The sequence below is a fragment of the Melospiza melodia genome, chromosome 2 (genome assembly GCF_035770615.1).
Source record: "Melospiza melodia melodia isolate bMelMel2 chromosome 2, bMelMel2.pri, whole genome shotgun sequence".
Classification (NCBI taxonomy): domain Eukaryota; kingdom Metazoa; phylum Chordata; class Aves; order Passeriformes; family Passerellidae; genus Melospiza; species Melospiza melodia.
The window spans coordinates 1,200,598-1,220,974 of NC_086195.1; the positions used below are offsets into that span (position 1 = coordinate 1,200,598).

Genomic DNA, 20,377 nt, shown 5'->3' on the forward strand with positions numbered 1-20,377 from the left:
GTGTGAATTATTTGGCCAATCAGGGCCAAGCTGTGTCAGGACTCTGGAGAGAGTCACGAGTTTTCATTATTATCTTCTTAGCCTTCTGTAAGTATCCTTTCTGTATTCTTTAGTATAGTTTTAGTACAGTATTCTTTAATATAATATAGTATCATAAAATAATAAATTAGCCTTCTGAGAACATGGAGTCAGATTCATCATTCCTTCCTTCATTGGGGCACCCCACAAATACAATACACCTTAGCAAGTCAAAAGACCTGCTACTTTATATACCTATATAAAAAGACCTGCTGCTTTCATTAAACAGAGCCTTCTGATCCACCTGAGGACTGGAGTCTTTCTTTCCGTCCCTGTCACACAGCAGCACCCCTGCCCTCGGCCAACAGCACAGGGATTCCATCCCACTGCCAGAGCTTTTGGGTGACATTCACCCAGTTTAGGGCACAAAGGGGCTTGTAGGCTGTGGGACACGGTGGCTGTGCCAGCAGTGCCACTGGATGGACACATTGGTCACATCTGGTTCAAATATGGACAACAAATGCACTGGGAATTGTCCCCACTTGTTCCAGCAGAGTGAAAATTTCATCTCTTAAGCACCCACAGATAGGAAATAATCGTGCCTCGAGTAGGTCTCATCAGGTCCTTTGCACAACTGCACAGGACAAGGCTAAAAGTGTGATACAAATGGTCTAAAAATGTATTTTTATATATATATGTATATATATATATAATATGTTTATATACATATTATATATATATTATATTTTTATACTTGTAGATATTACATATACATATATGTGTATATATATACGTTTTATACATTATGTGTGTTTATTTCTAAACAAAAAATAAAGAAATCTGTATCTAATAAACAAATTAAAATATATAAGACAGAACTAAGCAATGAATATATAATGAATAACCATATAAAAATAGATATGCAAAAATTAATCTCCTTTTCATATTTAATAAACATGTTTCAGTCTGAATGCTGTGATTGGTCTAGAAGCTTTTAAGAGTGCAATCATGCTCAACAGTAAATGGCAAAGGCAGATTTCAGGACAGATTTTATCCATGGACAATTGCTTGGAGGACACTTCAGCAGAGCAGCACATTCAATAAAAGACAATTGTTCATCTCACTGGCACACTGACATTTCAAGCAAATGTATTCCTCAGCAATATTTCGTGGCAGATTAGTCTGGATTTATTTCAGAAATGTTATCATAGGTCACATCTGCAAACTTAATTTCTCCCTATGTCAAACTTAATTTCTCCCTATGTGCTGCATGTGGACAAATGTCAGGGAGAAAAATGCACCCCAGAACGTGACCTTTAAGGGGGTGCTGATGGAGAAACCAGTCCTTAACCAGGAGAGGGATCATAAATTAAAGAGACCACAGACTGCAGCAAGTGCTGCTGCCTTCTCACAAGGAATCACAACCCCTGGGTTTAATTCATTCAGCAGCTTCCAAAGGCAAATGGGAGCTAAGTGGGGACACTGAGGGAGAATATTCCAGGCAAGATGTTCATGGAGCTGGGATACACCAAGAATTGTACACGGAGCTCCTGAGACAGGATCACACCATTTTAGCTCACTACAAAATCCAATTTAACTCTCTGTATTTCATCCTTCTGGAATTGCCCAAGTACAAAGTCAGGAATTCTCAGAGCCCAGCCCTGGGAACTGCAGACTTTTTGGGGTTGTTTGCTTTTAAATTTCAGCTGTTGTGCTCTAGGTGTGCAAACACAGAGCACATCCTTCATGTTCTACCAGGACTTATTTCCTTGCACAAGATTTTTCTCAGCCTTTTTGTTGGGTAACAATCCAGACTGCCAGGTTTTGTCCTTCCTTTTGTCACTGCCTGAGAAATAATCCCTGGAAATGGCTGTGAATGTGAAGATGATTTACAACTGCTCTGTCTCTAACAAGGGCACACACGTTCTCTGCCAGGCTCCAGAATGGTACAGCAGTTAGCAATGAAAAGGAAAGTGGTTTTAAAAGCAATTCCACACCCCCACCCATCCCCCACCCCACCAATAATCTCACAATTCCATGAAGTTTCTAAAGCAGAATGAATTAAAATTCTGAACTGGGAAGAATGGAAGCAAGCAGTGCCTCCAGTCCTTTGGGAGAAATTCACTTTCCCATTCCACCTCCCAGCGAGGACACTAAGGATGTTATTTGCAAAGCCAAGCAAAAGCATGCTGGAAGAGAGGAAATTTGGTGAGTGAGTTGGTCCAGGCTGGAGAGAGGGACAGAGCTGTGGAGGAAAAGGGAGCTGCAAGGACTCCTGGTGCTGGGAGGAAGGCTGTGGAGAGCGACATCTCCGTGGAATTATTTCCCTTACCGCGTCAGACCCTGCTGTTTGCCCGCACAAAGGAGTCCTCCAGAAGGATCTTCCTGCAGTTCCTGCTTCAGCTCCAAATGATTTCCGATCCCCTAAAGCCAAGGATAAGAAGTAGAAGAGGCAGCCAGACCTGCAGCAGCCCTTGATCCTCCACCCTCACTGGAGGATCCCCAGCAGCATCCCCTTGGTGCCTCCCACCCTTCAAGCCCTCCCCACACCTTCAGCACTGTGGACCCTCCTCTCTCTCTCCATCTTCCTTGGTTAAGGTCACAAACAGCTCCTCCCACAGCCTGTCTGACCATGGAAATAGGATTCAGCCCTGGAGGAAAAAACCCACCTACAATGTGTCACAAAGCTGAGCTCGGCACTCAGATCCCATGCCAGAACAACTTTATATCCCCTGCCAGGGGAAGGATCTCAGAGAGGCAGACAAAAAAACTGTGCTAGAAAATCTGAAAAGTTTTTGTCACTTGTTCTTGTCTTTTTGAACTTTTAAATTTATTTCCTGTGATCTTCTTTATTTTGGAAACATTGAAGCAAAACTCAGCAACAGCAGGGAAAAACCAACAGCTGGCTCCAAGGCTGCAGAATGGCTGTGCAGCTCCCGTAGGACTGCCACGCTTCAGCTGGGCACAAAAGCCCCTCTCCTTTCCCAGGCTGCATGGCAGCGCACCAGGAGGAAAATCAGAGCTCCTCCTGATTTCCTAGGCTTGCCCTGCATCACTGATCCACAACCTCCTCCAAGTGCAGTGAGAGGAGACAGATCAAGTGTGCTTCTGGATCATCTGTTTTCTCTCCCATTTTCCCCTCTTGGCACAGCTTTGAAGTGTCAGCCTGCAGGTGGGACCACACCTGATGTCCCCCAGGCCTTTCCTCTGGGCTGGAGCCCTGCAGGGCAGCTCCACCATGAACAGTTCCTATTCCCATGCAGGAGTCTCCTTTGGTGTGGAAAAGACAGAAAGAAAGGAGAATTCCTGCCTTCCCTTCTGTCAGGGCTGTACAAGTGCTCAAACTTCCCTCCTGCTGCTCCCCCAGAGAGAACGCTGGCCTGGGGACTCTCTGCTGTTGGATTTTGGGCAAGGCAGGAGAGGGACACTTGGCCGTCCCTGTGGGCAGAGGAAATGCAGAGCATCCAGTAACAAATACTCATGAGAGATTTCTCATCCTTCAGTGATTCTTATTTGGTTTGGGAAAGCAGAGAGGAGCAGGAGTGGGCCTAAGAAAGGAACAATCCTTCTGTACGCCCTGCCAGGAGGGCACAGCCGGGGGGTCGGGCTCTGCTGCCAGGGAACAGGGACAGGAGCAGAGGGAGCGGCCTCAGGCTGGGCCAGGGCAGGCTCAGCTGGGACAGCAGCAGCAATTTGCCCATGGAAAGGGAGCTCAGGCCTTGGCAGGGGCTGCCCAGGGAGCTTTGCAGTGCCCATCCCTGCAGGTGTGCCCTGGAGGTGGCACTGAGTGCTCTAGGCTGGGGACAAGGTGCCCATGGGGCACAGCTGGCACTGCATGGGCTGGCAGGGCTGTGCCAGCCCCAGGGATTTGGGGATTCTGTGAGAGTGATCCCAGAAGAAAGAAACCCTAATGCCGGACCAAGGCCCTGCCCTGGGGCAGCACAGGAGTGTTGCAGTGTGTTCTTAAGTTTCTTGTTTTGCTCCCCCATTTTATGTATTGTTCCCCCCTGCTTTATGTAAAATGGTTCTGTCCTCCCCAGTGTTCCCGCCACAAGCCCTTTGTCAGTTATATTTCCATGGTTACCCCTGCTCCCCCAGTTTGTCAGTCACCTAAGTTATGTAACTTCTCCCCTATTTGTCCTTATAAGTAAACTTTTCCTCCTCCCTGGGCCCAGTCATCAGTCATCCGTGCAGCAGCCGGGAAGTGGCTGGAGCAGCCCCGCACTTGTGGCCTTTGGCCCCTGCTGTGCCCAGAGCCCTGAGAGGCTTTGGCCACGCTGCCCCAGCACAGCCCCAGCCCCACAGTGCAGAGCCCTGGCTTTGCCGCCTGCGCTGCCCAGGGCACCAGGAACTGGCCGCACGGACGGGCCGGGCACTCGTGGGCAGCGGCTCCAGGAGCCGCGGGAGCCCGGGCAGCAGGGGTGTCCCTCAGGGCTCTGCCGGGCACCGGGGCTCGGCCCTGCCTTCAGCAGCGACAGCCGGGGGCACCGAGCGCGGCCTGGGCGCCTTTGCCGGGCACGGGAAGCCGAGCGGGGCAGGGGCAGCGCGCAAGGCCGAGGCCATGCACAGGCACCCGGCCGGGCCGGAGAAGCGGCACCACGAGAGCCTCCTGCGCTGCCACAAGGCCGGGGCCCGGCTGCTGCAGCTGCCTCGGGGCACTGCCTGAGGCCCCGACTCCTGCAGCTCTGCCCTGGCCTCTGCGGCGCCACGGGCACAGAGGCCGGGCCGGGGCTCGCTCCCTGCTGCCCGCAGGGCGCTGCCCAGGGCTCCCCGCCCGTCGGGGCCGGGGCCGGGTGCTGAGGGAGCGGCGCCGCCATTGCTGCCGCCCTCAGGGGCTCTGAGGGGAGCGCGGCTCCCACCAGCCCCGCTCCACCCGGACGGGCCACACAATCACGGAGCATGAGAGAAATTTCCATAGCTAAACCCAATTTCATTGTTATATCTTTTCTTGTCAAGAAAGGAAGCAAGCAGCACTGGGTAGCCATAGCCAGGGAGGCACTGCTCTACTCACTGCACACACCACTTACACGTTCAGTGAAGTACATCAACTGATTTTAGCTCTACAAATCATTTTCCTGATATTAATAGGGCGGCAGATCTTTCAGATCTTTCTCCTTTTTTTGGGGGGGCTCCCTTTTGGAGATTTCCCCTAATTTGTCCTAAACCAGGACAATGCCTTTATTAAAATTATCTTCTGGAGAACCGACACGTCTGCACTCAGCGCCGCTGCTTCCAGGAATGGCACGGAAGAGGATGAGGAGTGCAGCTGTGTCCGCTGGTTTGCAGGCAGATCTGGGGCTTCCATCCTCAGGAGAGCATCAGGAGATTCTCAGTTTTTTGGTTTGACATTTGAGGTCCTCTGTCCAGGAAGGACCTCATCTTTCAGTTTAGAGTGAGGGGTAAAAAGGGTCTTAGCGGACACTGGATTCTGTCCCTCACATCTAGACATCACTTTGATCCGTCAATTCTGTGTTGGCTCGTTGTTTTTAGGGGTTTTTGGCTAGGTTTTGTGAGGGGCTTCTCCCTTTGCATGCTGGCTCTGATGTGCCCTCCTCTTCACTGTCTGGGTGCCATCCTCCAGGAAGCAGCAGGGTGCCACTCGACAAAAGGGGGAATTCTTAACCATCACCAACAGGTAGTTAATGAAAAGGACAGGTGATTACAACAACAAACAGTTAGAACTCCACCCTGGCAGCAACTAGCTCAACCTGTGAACTCTGCAACCTTTTTAAAAAATGGGCTACTTTTTTACTCATAACATTTCTAATATGTTTAGTTAGTCCCAATCAGAAAATATCAGTCAGCTTAGATCAGCAATTTTATCATCTTTTCAGGTGTACGTTGGCTTCCTGTCCTTTTTGTGGTCATCTGGAGGGAGGCCTTACACCGGTATCTGCCACATGAATTTGTTAAGTGCATCAAACTGGGCTGCAGGGACACGGCCCCGAGCCCAGGGACAGAGCAGGGCCCTGCGGGGACACGGCCCTGAGCCCAGGGACAGAGCAGGGCCCTGCAGGGCTGCAGGGACACGGCCCCGAGCCCAGGGACAGAGCAGGGCCCGGCAGGGACACGGCCCCGACCCCAGGGGCAGAGCAGGGCCCTGCAGGGACACGGCCCCGAGCCCAGGGACAGAGCAGGGCCCTGCAGGGAAACGGCCCCGAGCCCAGGGACAGAGCAGGGCCCTGCAGGGAAACGGTCCCGAGCCCAGGGACAGAGCAGGGCCCGGCAGGGCTGCAGGGACACGGCCCCGAGCCCAGGGACAGAGCAGAGCCCTGCAGGGACACGGCCCCGAGCCCAGGGACAGAGCAGGGCCCGGCAGGGACACGGCCCCGACCCCAGGGGCAGAGCAGGGCCCTGCAGGGACACGGCCCCGAGCCCAGGGACAGAGCAGGGCCCTGCAGGGAAACGGCCCCGAGCCCAGGGACAGAGCAGGGCCCTGCAGGGAAACGGTCCCGAGCCCAGGGACAGAGCAGGGCCCGGCAGGGCTGCAGGGACACGGCCCCGAGCCCAGGGACAGAGCAGAGCCCTGCAGGGACACGGCCCCGAGCCCAGGGACAGAGCAGGGCCCGGCAGCGCCGCGGGGCCGCTCCGAGCGCGGCTTCACCGGGACAGCAGTGGCGCCACCCGGGGCTGGGCAGGACCCGGCCCTGCTGTCCCACATGGAGCTGCTGAAGGGGCTGAGCAGGAGCTCCCGGCCCTGGAGCTGTGATCCTGGGACTCTGTGAAAGTTCTCCTAAAACAACAAAATGGGGATGAGGCTTGGAGCCGCCTGGGATAGTGGAAGGTGTCCCTGCCCACGTGTCACCATGTGATGACGGGGAGATGGCTCTGCCCCAATTAAGGGGCAAATGGGACCACAGGAACACAACAGAGGGATTTAATTCATCAGCAAGTCTTTGACTGCACAAGAAGCATGAGGTAGAATGAGGGAAAGAAAGAGGAAACTCCTGTCAGAGAGAGGAGGCACAGAGCAGGAGATAATCAGCTGGAACTCCATGAGCTGTAAGGTCCCTGCCAGCCCCAAGCGCTTTGTCCTGTAGGAGTTGTACGGACTCCAGAAGTGACTCCACAGCTGCTTTCTGCTGAGCAGGCCCTGGGCAGGGACAGGGGAGCAGAGGGGGCAAGGCTTCAGCCACAGGCTCAGCGGCAAGTTCCTTCTGCTGCATGTTCTGGGTGCAAACTAGAAGGGAAAATGGGGAGAAGAGCCTTTGCAGCACCTTCTCAGGCACAGCAAGCCCGGCCAGCAGCAGCCCTTGCTCCTGGCCCAGGCCCAACCGGCGCTGCCCTTCTGAGGCAGCCGGGCTGCCGGGCCACGGGCAGCGTCCCCGCGGGGCTGTGCTGGCTCCGCTCTGGCGGCTGCACAGCCCCGCTGCCAAGGGCTCTCTCCCAGCACAGCTCGCTCTCAGCCGGCCCCAACGGGCGCCTTCAGTTGGCCTGCAGAGAGCAGCGCCAGCCCTGCCCTGCCCGCCCGGCCGGCAGCTCTCCCGCTGCGCTGGGGCTGAGCGCTCCCTGCTCACAGGGGACTCCGTGCCACTGCCTGGGAAAATGCATCGGCACCGCTGAGAGACAGAAATGAAACCTGGGCACTCTGCTCTTGTGCCTTTTCAGAAACTTTATTACAAAACGCACAAATTCTTCAAGAATGAGAACAGTGTTGGGACATTGTAATGAATTGTAATTACAGCATATGGTCTATGAATTTTTTCATATCATAGACCATAATATAAATATACAATATGAAATATAAAGGAATTATTTTCTAGTTTTATTCATTCATTCAATTTTGTCTTCATTTTTCTTTTCTTATCCTTCTTAATGTTATTCTTAATCTTTGCACTACTCTTTCTTACTACTCTTCTTTTTCTCAGCTACTTCTATGTATTTTTAAATTCTTTTCCTATTCCTATTCCAATTCCTATTCCTATTCTTCTTTTCTTCTTCTTCTACATATTTTTAAATTCTTATTCCTATTCCTAGTACTCTTCTTCTTCTAAGTATTTCTAACTTCTTATGCCTATTCTTCTTCTATGGATCCTTAAATAAGCCTTCTCCATCTTGTCTTCTTCCTCTTGGTCTTCTTGCTCTTTGTTGTCGTCTTCTTCATTTTCTTCATCTTCTTTGTCTTTGCCGTTGTCTTGCAGTGGTTTGTGCTGAGAGTCCGTTCCAGGAGCCTCTGCTTTGTGCCCCAGAAATGGTTGCTGCACCTTCCAGGCCGGGGCCGGGTGTGTGTGGGGCGGGCAAGGGGGGAGCTTTGGGCTCTTTGGCTGCCCATTTTCCAAGCCTCACTGCCCAGCTGTTCCTGGCTCTGCCTGCTGCAGTTTTGCTTGGCTTGCTTGGCTTTGCCGGCCCATGCAAAAGCTTTTCCCTTGCCTGCCTTGGAGGAGCTGCAGCAGCAATCTTTCAGCCCCTCCAGCTGAACCCAACAGCTGCTGCTCCCACACCAGAGCAGCGGCACCGGCGGCAGCGGGGCCGTCCCGTTCCGGCCCCAAGCATCAAGGAGCCCCGGCGGGCACAGAAAGCACAGCCAGAGACTCCGGCCCGGCTGCTTTGGCTGCCCTGGACAGGAGGTCCAGGAGCCCAGAGAGCCGCCAGGGCTGTGCCTGCTGCTGCATGGAACTCCTCGGGGCAGCTCCACTGCCCTCAGTGGGAAAGCCGCTGCCATCTCGCACCCCAAGCTGGGAAGGGGAATTGCTCCAACATTTGCCCGTTCTCCAGGAATTTTGGGTCTTTGTTCCTGTGTCTGTGTGGGCCAGGGGAGAGAGTTCTGTGAGCATCCTGTTGGAATAAACTGTTGTGTTTGGAAGTTGCCACTTTCCTCTCTTGCTATTCATTATCTGATTGTGGAGGGCAATTGCTGAAAGCTTCGAGAGGAGACATTTCATTTGGGAGCATCTTCCTTTCAATATGTCTCAAAACCGAGACGGTCATCTTCTTCTTCATAATCTTTTTCTACTTGACCTTCCTGGTCTTGTCTCCATCATCATCTTCATCTTCACTTCATTATCTTCTTCATCTTCTTTGTCTTCTTTGTCTTCAACTTCTTCCTCATCACCTTCATCTTTGTCTTCATCATCTTCTCCTTTTTCTTCATCATTTCTTATTCTTCCTTGTTTCACTCCTCGGGCCGTGGCCTGAGGCAGGGACAGCGGAACAGCCCCCGCAGCGCCCGCCTGAAGCGGGAGGGACATTTCCTGGCCTTGGCCACACCAGGCAACACCTCCTGAGCAGCTCCACACCAGGCAGCAGCTGCCGGCTCGGCCTCTGTGGCACGGCCCGGGGCAGGAGAGGCGCTGGCCAGGGCAGGGGCTGCCAGCTGGGACACCTCTTCCAGAGAAGAGTCTGCCCAGAGCAGTGACGGCAGGGACTTCACTTCACCTTCCTCCTCCTCTCTCTCGCTGTAGGCGTCCCTCTCACTGCAGGGCTCACTGGAAAAAGGCGATGTCTCCTGGCTGCCCTCCAGGAACAGCCGTGGCCCCGCCAGCTCTGACCCGGCCCCTGCCCACTCCTCTTCCCAACCCACACTGTAGATGTCCCACTCAGGGCAGGGCTCGCTGTCCCAAGCCGAGGTCTCCTGGCTGCCTTCCAGGGACAGCTCTGACCCTGCCAGCTCTGACCCTGCCCCTGCCCACTGCGGCTGCTCCCCGGGGGCCGGGAATCCCAGCGGGGCAGGGCAGGGCCCGGGGGGGCTGTGCGGGGCAGGCGCCGCCCCCGCTGCCGCCTCCTCAGCAGCTCCGCCCCGGGCAGCGGCTGCCGGCTGGGCCTCCGTGGCACGGCCCGGGGCAGGAGAGGAGCTGGGCAGGGCAGGGGCTGCCCCTGCTGCCTCCTCTGTGCCCACGGGGCTGCCACAGCGGGGCCCCTCTGCGGGACAAGCCTGGCTCTCCTCCTCCTTCACTGGGCCCACACTGGCTCCCAAGAAGTCCCAAGAGCTGGAGCTCACATCATCCTCCAGCTGGGCCACTTCTTCCAGAGAAGAGTCTGTCCCTTGGGACAGCTCTGACTCTATTTCCTTTTCCTCGTCCTCACTGGAGGCGTCCCAGTCACTGTCCCAATGCAAGGTCTCCTGGCTGCCTTCCTGTGCCAGCTCTGACTGTGCCCCTGCCCACTGCGGCTGCTCCCCGGGGGCCGGGAATCCCAGCGGGGCAGGGCAGGGCCCGGGGGAGCTGTGCGGGGCAGGCGCCGGCCCTTGGCTGCACGGCTCCTGTGCCGGGCCCTCAGCCCAGGCCTCCTGAGGGAAAGGCACTGGGAGCCCGTCTGCCCCAAAAACTTTCCATTTCTGGTCTTTATCCTCTTCTGGGGGCAGCTCCATGACGCTCACCTCGTCACACTCATCCTCCTCCGGCGCCAAGGGCTTGGTCCCAGTGCCGTTCTTGGTGTGGGGCAGATCTTCCTCCATGCATCGTTCACAGTCACACACCTCCTGGGACAGCTTTGGGTCTCCAATGAGGAAAGGCTCCAGGTCATCCAAAAACTGCCAAAATTTCATTTCCTCATTGGAGTCGTTCATCCTCTGGGGCACTGCCAGCACTGGCCCCGCTGCCGCCTCCTCAGCAGCTCCGCACCAGGCAGCAGCTGCCGGCTCGGCCTCTGTGGGACGGCCCAGGGCAGGAGAGGAGCTGGGCAGGGCAGGGGCTGCCCCTGCTGCCTCCTCTGTGACCACGGGGCTGGCAGAGTGGGGCCCCTCTGGGGCAAGAGCTGTGCTGTCCTCTGGACCAAGCTCGATGGCCTCTTCCACTTTGGGCAGCTCCTCATCAGTCGGGTTGTGCCCTGAAACCACCACGATGTTCTCTTCCAGAGGGGACAGCTTCTCCTCACATGTTCTGTCCCCTGGAGAGACCTTGATGTCCTCCTTCACTGAGGACAGCTCCTGGTCACTGGTGCTGTCCTCTGGAATATCCTCGAGGTCCTCCTGCACTGAGGACAGCTCCTTGTCACTCATGCTGTCCTCTGGAGCGTCCTCAATGTCCTCCTCCACTGAGGACAGCTCCTGGTCACTGGTGCTGTCATCTGGAGTGTCCTCAATGTCCTCCTGAACTGAGGACAGCTCCTGGTCACTTGTGCTGTCCTCTGGAGCGTCCTCAATGTCCTCTTCCACTGAGGACAGCTCCTGGTCACTGGTGCTGTCCTGTGGAATGGCCTCGATGTCCTCTTCCACAGAGGACAGCTCCTGGTCACTCATGCTGTCCTCTGGAATGTCCTCTATGTCCTCTTCCAATGAGGACAGCTCCTCATCACTCGTGTTGTCCCCTGGAAGAACCTCGATGACCGCTTCCACTTCGGAATGTTCCTGGTCACTCACGCTGTCCTCTGGAATGACCTTGATGTCCTCCTCTTCCACAGAGGACAGCTCCTGATCACTTGTGCTGCCCTCTGGGATGTCCTCGATTGCCTCTTCCTCTTTGGACAGCTCTGGCTCAGTGATGCTCTCACCTGGAGAGAGCTCCATGGCATCTTCTACCTGGGACAGCTCCTCATCGCAGGATGAAGGACACAGCTGGGAGCCCTCCTCGTCCTTCCATGAGCCCACAGGCTCCTCCTCAGAACAGGAGCTCACATCATCCTCCCCCGGCAGCAGCTCTTGGTCTCCCAAATCTTCCCCTTGGGACAGGAGAAGCTCGAGGGGCTCCTCCTGCTCAGCAGCTCCCGCTGGGGCAGCAGCTGCCGGCTCGGCCTCCGTGGGGCTCTGTAGGGAAGGAGAGGCGCTGGTTGGGGCAGGCACTGCCTCTGCTGCCACCTCTGTGCCCACGGGGCTGCCACAGCTGGGCCCCCTGCGGGACAAGGCTCAGGCTCCTCCTCACTCACTGCGAGCAAGGACCTGTCCCACATCTCAGAGCTGATGGCATTTCTCCACCGGGACAGCTCCTGCCTGCTCACATCTCCCTCCCACTGGGACAGCTCCTGCCTGCTCACATCTCCCTCCCACAGGGACAGCTTTCCCTCACTGCCATCGTCCCACCAGGGCAGCTCTGGGGCTGCAGCATCTGCTCCTTGGCACAGCTCCTTGTCACTGCTGGCTCTCACCTGGGACAATTCCAGCTCTCTCCTGTCTTCCCACTGGGACATGTGACAGTGCACATCTTGTCTTCATGGTCAGAGGTCTTGGTACCTCTCACCTTTACCCAAAGAAAGCTCTTGGACATTGTCCCAGTAGGAATCCTCTGGGACACTAACATCTCTCTGCAGGAACAGCTCGTGGGATATTTTGTCTTCTCCCCATCCCAACTTTTGCTACCCTCTCATGTCTATCTCCCACTGGGATATCTCTTGGGTTGTGACACATTCTTCCCCCTCGCACTCCTCTTGGTCCATCTCACTGAGGACTCTCCCCACTGCTACAGCTCCCGGACTGGGACAGATTCTTTCCCTTCCTAGAGCTCTTGGTGTGTTGCACCTCTGCACTGGGAAACTTCCCCAGCTCTCACACATACCTGGCATTGGTACAGCTCTTGGCAGCTCCTGGATCTCTGCTGGGACATTTCTTGGACTCTCAGCACTTGTCTTGGGTCCATCTCTTGCAGAGCCTCCCACTGGGAAAGCTCGCAGTCCACTTGGGCAAAGGGCCTCTCCTCCTCCTCAGTCTGTGACAGGGGCAGCACTGACCTGCCCACTGCCCCCGACCACTGCCTGCTGGGGGCCTCCAGCCAGCTGGGCAAGGGGCTGGCGACCGGGAGTTGGAGTTGCCTTTGTCCTCCTCGCTGTCCTCGTCTGTCGCTGTCGGCCTCTGTCGCTGTGGGCGTCCAGCGCAGACAGACACAGGGAGCTGCTTCCTGCACAGAGAGCGGCTCTCCTGCGACCGGGCACCGCAGGGCTCTGCGCCCCTTAGACACCCTCAGCCAGGCCGGGGCTCCCTGATGTCACAAGGCTCTCTGGCCACCACCACGTCCCACATCACAAAGGGCCCCGACACCGTGTGCCTGTGTCACCAAGGGCCACCCGGGGCAGCCCAACATCAGTGCAGCAGCCAGGAAGTGGCTGGAGCAGCCCCGCACTTGTGGCCTTTGGCCCCTGCTGTGCCCAGAGCCCTGAGAGGCTTTGGCCACGCTGCCCCAGCACAGCCCCAGCCCCACAGTGCAGAGCCCTGGCTTTGCCGCCTGCGCTGCCCAGGGCACCAGGAATTGGCCGCACGGACGGGCCGGGCACTCGTGGGCAGCGGCTCCAGGAGCCGCGGGAGCCCGGGCAGCAGGGGTGTCCCTCAGGGCTCTGCCGGGCACCGGGGCTCGGCCCTGCCTTCAGCAGCGACAGCCGGGGGCACCGAGCGCGGCCTGGGCGCCTTTGCCGGGCACGGGAAGCCGAGCGGGGCAGGGGCAGCGCGCAAGGCCGGGGCCATGCACAGGCACCCGGCCGGGCCGGAGAAGCGGCACCACGAGAGCCTCCTGCGCTGCCACAAGGCCGGGCCCGGCTGCTGCAGCTGCCTCGGGGCACTGCCTGAGGCTCCGACTCCTGCAGCTCTGCCCTGGCCTCTGCGGCGCCACGGGCACAGAGGCCGGGCCGGGGCTCGCTCCCTGCTGCCCGCAGGGCGCTGCCCAGGGCTCCCCGCCCGCCGGCGCCGGGGCCGGGCGCTGAGGGAGCCACGCCGCCATTGCTGCCGCCCTCAGGGGCTCTGGGTATCCCTTTCCCTCTGTCTTGGCAGTCCAGACCAACCCCCAGAGGTTTCTGGGGAGCCTGGCAGTCCCTCCACAGCACTGCCCCCATTCATCAGCTCCCCCAGTGCTCTTTCCATGTCCTTTCCAACAACCTTCCCCAGCGTGAGCCCTATTTCAAGCCCTGCCACGAATCTTCAGCCACAGCTACAGAAACTCAGGGCGGCTTCAGCATCTTCCTCCCTCAGGGCTGTGCTTCCCCAACCAAAACACTGGGCACCATCTCCATGAGAAGGAAGAATTTTATTGTTTCCATGTGACAGGTTTCCCTGGGAACCACCAGAACAGCTCTCTAGACAGTCTCTCTCATTATTTTGGTGAGTTTCTGGATCTTGGACCTTGTTGACATGTCCACGTACTTCTCCCCAATATTGACAATCATGCCACCAAGGATTGCTGGGTCAGTCTGAGGAAGGAACATTAAACAGAAAGTTGATTAGCAGTAGTTTGTTACCATAGGACACAAGTGTTATAGTAGTAAAGAAACAAAAAAAAAAAAAGCTTTTCAAAGAGCCTTTTTTGACATGATTTTGCTGTCATTGCATTCCAAAGTGAACATTTTAGAAATTAAAACATCATCATGTCTATAAGAAGCACGGAACTATGTAACAAAGCAACTGGACTCAACAAAACTTTTTGTTTTCATAAAAATCAGGCCCTTAGCGTGAACTTAGTGACACTTATTTGTAAGTCAAGAATCCAGACCTTAGTCTCCAGTTTCAACACCTCTCCTTTGGCCAAGAACCCATTCAGAGCACTTTTCAGTTCACTGAGGTTAGCCTCATCCAAGGGCTGAAACAAAAGAACAGAAGAGCAGGAAAATGAAGGACTTAAAAATACTCAAATGATATAATGATAATAAATTACATAATAATAATATATACTCAAATGATATAAATTATATAAATTTTCTTCTTCATGACACACTTCCACCAGGAATGCAGCATTGTGGAACACGGATAACCAAGGGCAGCACAGGAACAACAACCACTTTGTGCCTTTCTGATTTCATGAAATATTTTCCTGTTTGGAAGAACAGGGGCAGCTCTACAGGCAGCTCTACCAGCCTGACTTCTGTCAGCCCCTGGGTTCACACACAGGAAGGAAAACCGTGAGCTGTTGAGCTGCAGTGGGATGAAGAGCTTCCATTTTGGACCAGGAACTGCTGGGTATCAGCCCTCTCTTTGCAGCAATTTGTTCAGCTTGGCAGAGGTGAGACACGTCCTCACTGCTCTCACAGCAAGTACTTCAATCACAGAGTGCAGCCTTAACTGGGAGAGGTTTGTCTTTCCTGTCATTCCCTATCTTTCCTCCCTGTGGAAACCCAGGGCACCAGGAATATTTCTGTGTCTGCTCTGGGGTGCCCTGACCCCCAGGGCAGCACTCACTCTGACCCTCATCTATGGAAAAAGTTTCCCAGACTTCAACATAGACTGGAATCCACAAAAGTGTGGAAGAGATTATAGAGAGCAGTGTAGGTGCATCACTTGGTGAGAAATTGAGGTTTTGGGGTTTTTAGTCTGTTGTGGATGGCAGCAAGAGGGGGGGCACAGGGTGTTGTCCTGGGTTTGTTCTTCATGCTTCTTCTTCCTCCTTCTCCATGGGTTTGGGTGGCATTTTGTAATTGGGCAGAAAAGTCCCCATTGCAGCTCTTTGGGATCAGTTATTGGGTTAAAAGGGAAAATAATCCAGGTGTCAGTTCTTAATTGGATAGTTCAGTCCTAAAAGACCTTGTAACAAGAGATTGTTGGCCATTTTGTGCCTTCTAATGAAAAGCTGCAGAACTCACAGTAGTGAGACTATTTTACTGATAACAGATAATAAACACCTGAGTGTGAACGTGAATTACTGTCCCAAGTGCCTTCAATCCAGAAACGGAGAAACCAACAGCTGAGACCCCCACACTGCCACTGCCTGTGTTTGCTCCCACTGCCTGTGTTTGCTCCCAGCCCACCTGGGCCGTGGTGACCGTGCACACCACCTCCCCTCGCACGGCGCTCATGATCTTCCCGAAGGCTGAGACGATGCCCGGGGTGTAGCGCAGGCGCCCGTTCTCAGCCAGCAGATCTGCAAAACAGCCACACACCGAGGCCTTCAAGCACCTCCAGAGGCACATCCCAGTATCCATTCCAGCAGATGGCACTGCTGGGATGCCCTCCTGAAGCCCAGAGGTCACTCACTCATCAGGTTGACGGTGATTGGGGTCATCTTCTCTCTTGCCAGGGCTTCGTTCACGGCTTTTTGTTTCACGGAGCTCTTGGTGTGAGGGTTCATCACCACACTGGACAGCTTGGGGTCCTTCAGGAGGCTCTGAGGGGATACACAGAGATGTGACAAATGCCAGGGGTTTTCCTGCTCTCACAAGGCCCACCTGGAGCAGCCAAGGCAGGCAACAGGGGCACTCCTGGAATGAGAACAAAGGGGCTCTGGAGCTGATGGGAAGTGAAATGGCAGCTCCAGCCAGAGAATCAGGGAATGGTTTGGGTTGGAAGGGACCTTAAAGATCGAATGGACACGGACACCTTCCACTATCCCAGATTGCTCCAAGCCCCTTCCAACCTGTCCTTGGACACTTCCAGGGGAGGAGCAGCCACAGCTTCTCTGAGCACCCTGTGCCAGGGCCTGCCCACCCTCCCAGGGAACAACTCCTTCCCAATATCCCATTTAAACACCAGGGCCACAAGCAGGCAGTGCAGGTGGCAGCAGGATGGCAGTCTCACAGGTCATGGGAGCTCAGCCCCCTCCCTACTGGGGAGCAGCAGGGAACCCTCCCCACTCCCACCCCTGGCTGGGAACGCCTTACCCACACCCGGGTCAGCTCCTTCTCCACCTGCTCCAGCTTCTTCTGCTTGCTGGCAGCCGAGTAGAGGGCGGTGGCATAGCGCCCCTCCAGCCCGTACACCTGGATGGGCGGCTGCAGGAACACGGGCGGGCGCTGAGCAGGGGGACCCGGGCAGAGACCCCTGCCCCTGGCCAGCCGGGAGCCCCCTGCACCCTCCCCTCACCATGACCATCTCGGCCACCCGCCCTGAGCCACCCCAAACCCGCCTGGACACCCTCCTTGACCACCCCTGGGATCCCCTGGATCTCCTCATGACCTCCACTCCTCACATCAACCACCCTGGAGACCCCTCCGAGGCCCTGCAGGACACCCCTGTCCCTTCATCCTCACCAGCTTGGAGACCCCTTCAGGACACCCCTGTCCCCTCATCCTCACCAGCTTGGAGACCCCTTCAGGACACCCCTGCCCCTCATTTTCACCAGCTTGGGGCTCCCTTAAGAACACCCTTGCCCCTCATTTTCACCAGCTTGGGGCCCCCTTCAGAACACCCCTGCCCCTCATCTTCACCAGCTTGGAGACCCCTCCCGGCCCCTTCAGTACACCCCTGCCCCCTCATTTTCACCAGCCTGGAGCCCTCCCTACCCTTTCCCTCTGACACCGCCCCTGCCCCCTCACCTTGACCAGCTTGGTCGCCGGTCTCGCCGCCGTCGTGCTCAGCTGCCGCACCTGGGGGGGAATAAGGGGGAGAATGGCGGGGTCGGCGCGGCCCTCGAGGATCGGGAGGTAGGGGAACGTCCGAGGCCCCGCGCAGGGCTGGAGGGCGGCAGACGCCGCTGCTCCCCCCGAGAGCCGCCCAGGCCCCGCCGCCCCCCAGTTTCACCTTCAAGACGAGCCCCGCTGCCGCCGCCATCTTTCCCGGCTGCCCCCAGGGTCACCGCGCACTGCGCAGGCGCTCCGGAGCCACGCCCACCCCAGCGCCATTAGGGCCTCTGCTGCCGCGGAGCACGCTGGGAGCTGTAGTTCCACGCGGCGGCGCCATCGGGCTGCGCGCCCCCTGCCTGGGGGAGCGCAGCCCCCGCGCCCAGCTGGGGTCCCTGCGGTGTCCCTGTGCCACCGGTGTCCCTGTGGGGTCCCTGTATCCCTGTGACAGGACACACATGTCCCTGTGCCACCACTGTCCTTGTGCCCCCAGTGTCCCTGTGGTGTCCCTGTGTCCCCAGTGTCCCTGTGGGGTTCCTGTGGTGTCCCTGTGTCCCTCTGGTGTCCCTGTGCCACAAGTGTCCTTGTGGTGTGCCTGTGTACCCGGTGTTCCTGTGCCCACAGCATCCCTGTGCCCACAATGTCACTGTCATTGTCCCTGTGCCCATGGTGTCCCTTTGCCCCCAGTGTCCCTGAGCCCTCAGTGTCACGGTCAGTGTCCCTATCTCCCTGGTGTCCCTGTCCCCACGGTGGCCCCATGCCCTCAGTGTCCCTGAGCCCTGGTGTCCTCCATGGACTTCTGTAGCCCAAGTACTTCCCACAGGATCAGTTCTTCAGGATCAGGCTGTACCTGTGTGGGTCCTGTATCCATGGGGTCATTCCAGCAGGAACTGCCCCAGTGTGGGTCCTTTATCCATGGGGTCATTCCTGCAGGAACTGCTCCATGTGGGTCCTTTATCCATGGGGTCATTCCTGCAGGAACTGCTCCATGTGGGTCCTTTATCCATGGGGTCATTCCTGCAGGAACTGCTCCATGTGGGTCCTTTATCCATGGGGTCATTCCTGCAGGAACTGTCCCATGTGGGTCCTTTATCCATGGGGTCATTCCTGCAGGAACTGTCCCATGTGGGTCCTTTATCCATGGGGTCATTCCTGCCCCAAGTGGTTCCTTTATCCACAGGGTCATTCCTGCAGGAATTGCCCCAGTGTGGGTCCTTTATCCATGGGGTCATTCCTGTGGGAACTGTCCCTTGTGGTTCCTTTATCCATGGGGTCATTCCTGCAGGACCTGCCCCAGTGTGGGTCCCTTTTCCCATGGGATCCCAAATCCTCCCACCAAACCTGCTCCAGGGGGGCTCCTCTCCCCACAGGGGCTCAGATCCCTGCCAGGAGCTGCTCCAGGCTGGACTTCCCATGGGATCACACCTTTTCTGCATCCCCTGCTCTGATGTGGGCTCCTCCGGGGGCTGCAGGAGGATTTAATCTCATTTAATCTCCTCCATGGATCTCCATGATGGATGGATGGATGGATGGATGGATGGATGGATGGATGGATGGATGGATGGATGGATGGATGGATGGATGGATGATGGATGGATGGATGGATGGATGGATGATGGATGATGGAGGGATGATGGATGGAGGGATGGATGGATGGATGGATGGATGGATGGATGGATGGATGGATGGACGGATGGATGATGGATGGATGGACGGACGGATGGATGATGGATGGATGATGGATGGATGGATGGATGGATGGATGGATGGACGGATGGATGGATGGAGGGAGGGATGATGGATGGATGGATGAATGGACGGATGGATGATGGATGGATGGATGGACGGATGGATGATGGATGGATGGATGATGGATGGATGGATGGATGGATGGATGGATGGATGGAGGGATGGAGGGATGATAGATGGATGATAGATGGATGGATAGATGATGGATGGATGGATGGATGGATGGATGGATGGATGGATGGATGGATGATAGATGGATGGATAGATGATGGATGATGGATGATGGATGGATGATGGATGATGGATGGATGGATGGATGGATGGACGGATGGATGATGGATGGATGGATGGACGGATGGATGGATGGATGGATGGATGGATGATGGATGGATGGATGGATGGATGGATGGATGGATGGATGATGGATGGATGATGGATGGATGGATGGATGGATGGATGGATGGATGGATGGATGGATGGAGGGATGATAGATGGATGATAGATGGATGGATGGATGGATGGATGATGGATGGATGGATGGATGGATGGATGGATGATAGATGGATGGATAGATGATGGATGATGGATGATGGATGGATGGATGATGGATGGATGGATGGATGGATGGATGGATGATGGATGGATGGATGATGGATGGATGGATGGATGGATGGATGGATGGATGATGGATGGATGGATGATGGATGGATGGATGATGGATGGATGGATGGATGATGGATGATGGATGGATGGATGATGGATGGATGGATGGATGGATGGATGATGGATGGATGGATGGATGGATGGATGGATGGATGGATGGATGGATGGATGGATGGATGGATGGATGGATGGATGATGGATGGATGATGGATAGATGATGGATGGATGGATAGATGGATGGATGATGGATGGATGGATGGATGGATGGATGGATGGATGGATGGACGGATGATGGATGGATGATGGATGGATGATGGATGATGGATGGATGGATGATGGATGGATGGATGGATGGATGATGGATGGATGGATGGATGGATGGATGGATGGATGGATGGATGGATGATGGATGGATGGATGGATGGATGATGGATGGATGATGGATAGATGATGGATGGATGGATAGATGGATGGATGATGGATGGATGGATGGATGGATGGATGGATGGATGGATGGATGGATGGATGATGGATGGATGATGGATGGATGATGGATGATGGATGGATGGATGATGGATGGATGGATGGATGGATGGATGATGGATGGATGATGGATGGATGATGGATGGATGGATGGATGGATGGATGGATGGATGGATGGATGGATGGATGGATGGATGATGGACGGATGGATGATGGATGGATGGATGGATGGATGATGGATGGATGATGGATGGATGGATGATGGATGGATGGATGGATGGATGGATGGATGGATGGATGGATGGATGGATGGATGGATGATGGATGGATGATGGATGGATGGATG

General features: G+C 55.5%; 1 protein-coding gene across 1 annotated transcript; it reads right to left on the reverse strand.

Moving 5' to 3' along the window:
- Positions 1-13,879: 13,879 nt before the first annotated feature.
- On the reverse strand, positions 13,880-17,401 carry ATP5PO (ATP synthase peripheral stalk subunit OSCP). Its single transcript, XM_063180388.1, has 7 exons — positions 17,318-17,401; positions 17,113-17,163; positions 16,459-16,569; positions 15,836-15,965; positions 15,610-15,722; positions 14,361-14,447; positions 13,880-14,061 (listed from the first exon to the last, which is right to left on the reverse strand). Exons 1-7 carry the CDS (start codon positions 17,345-17,347, stop codon positions 13,948-13,950), a joined length of 636 nt encoding a protein of 211 aa, XP_063036458.1. The 5' UTR covers positions 17,348-17,401; the 3' UTR covers positions 13,880-13,947.
- Positions 17,402-20,377: the final 2,976 nt, after the last annotated feature.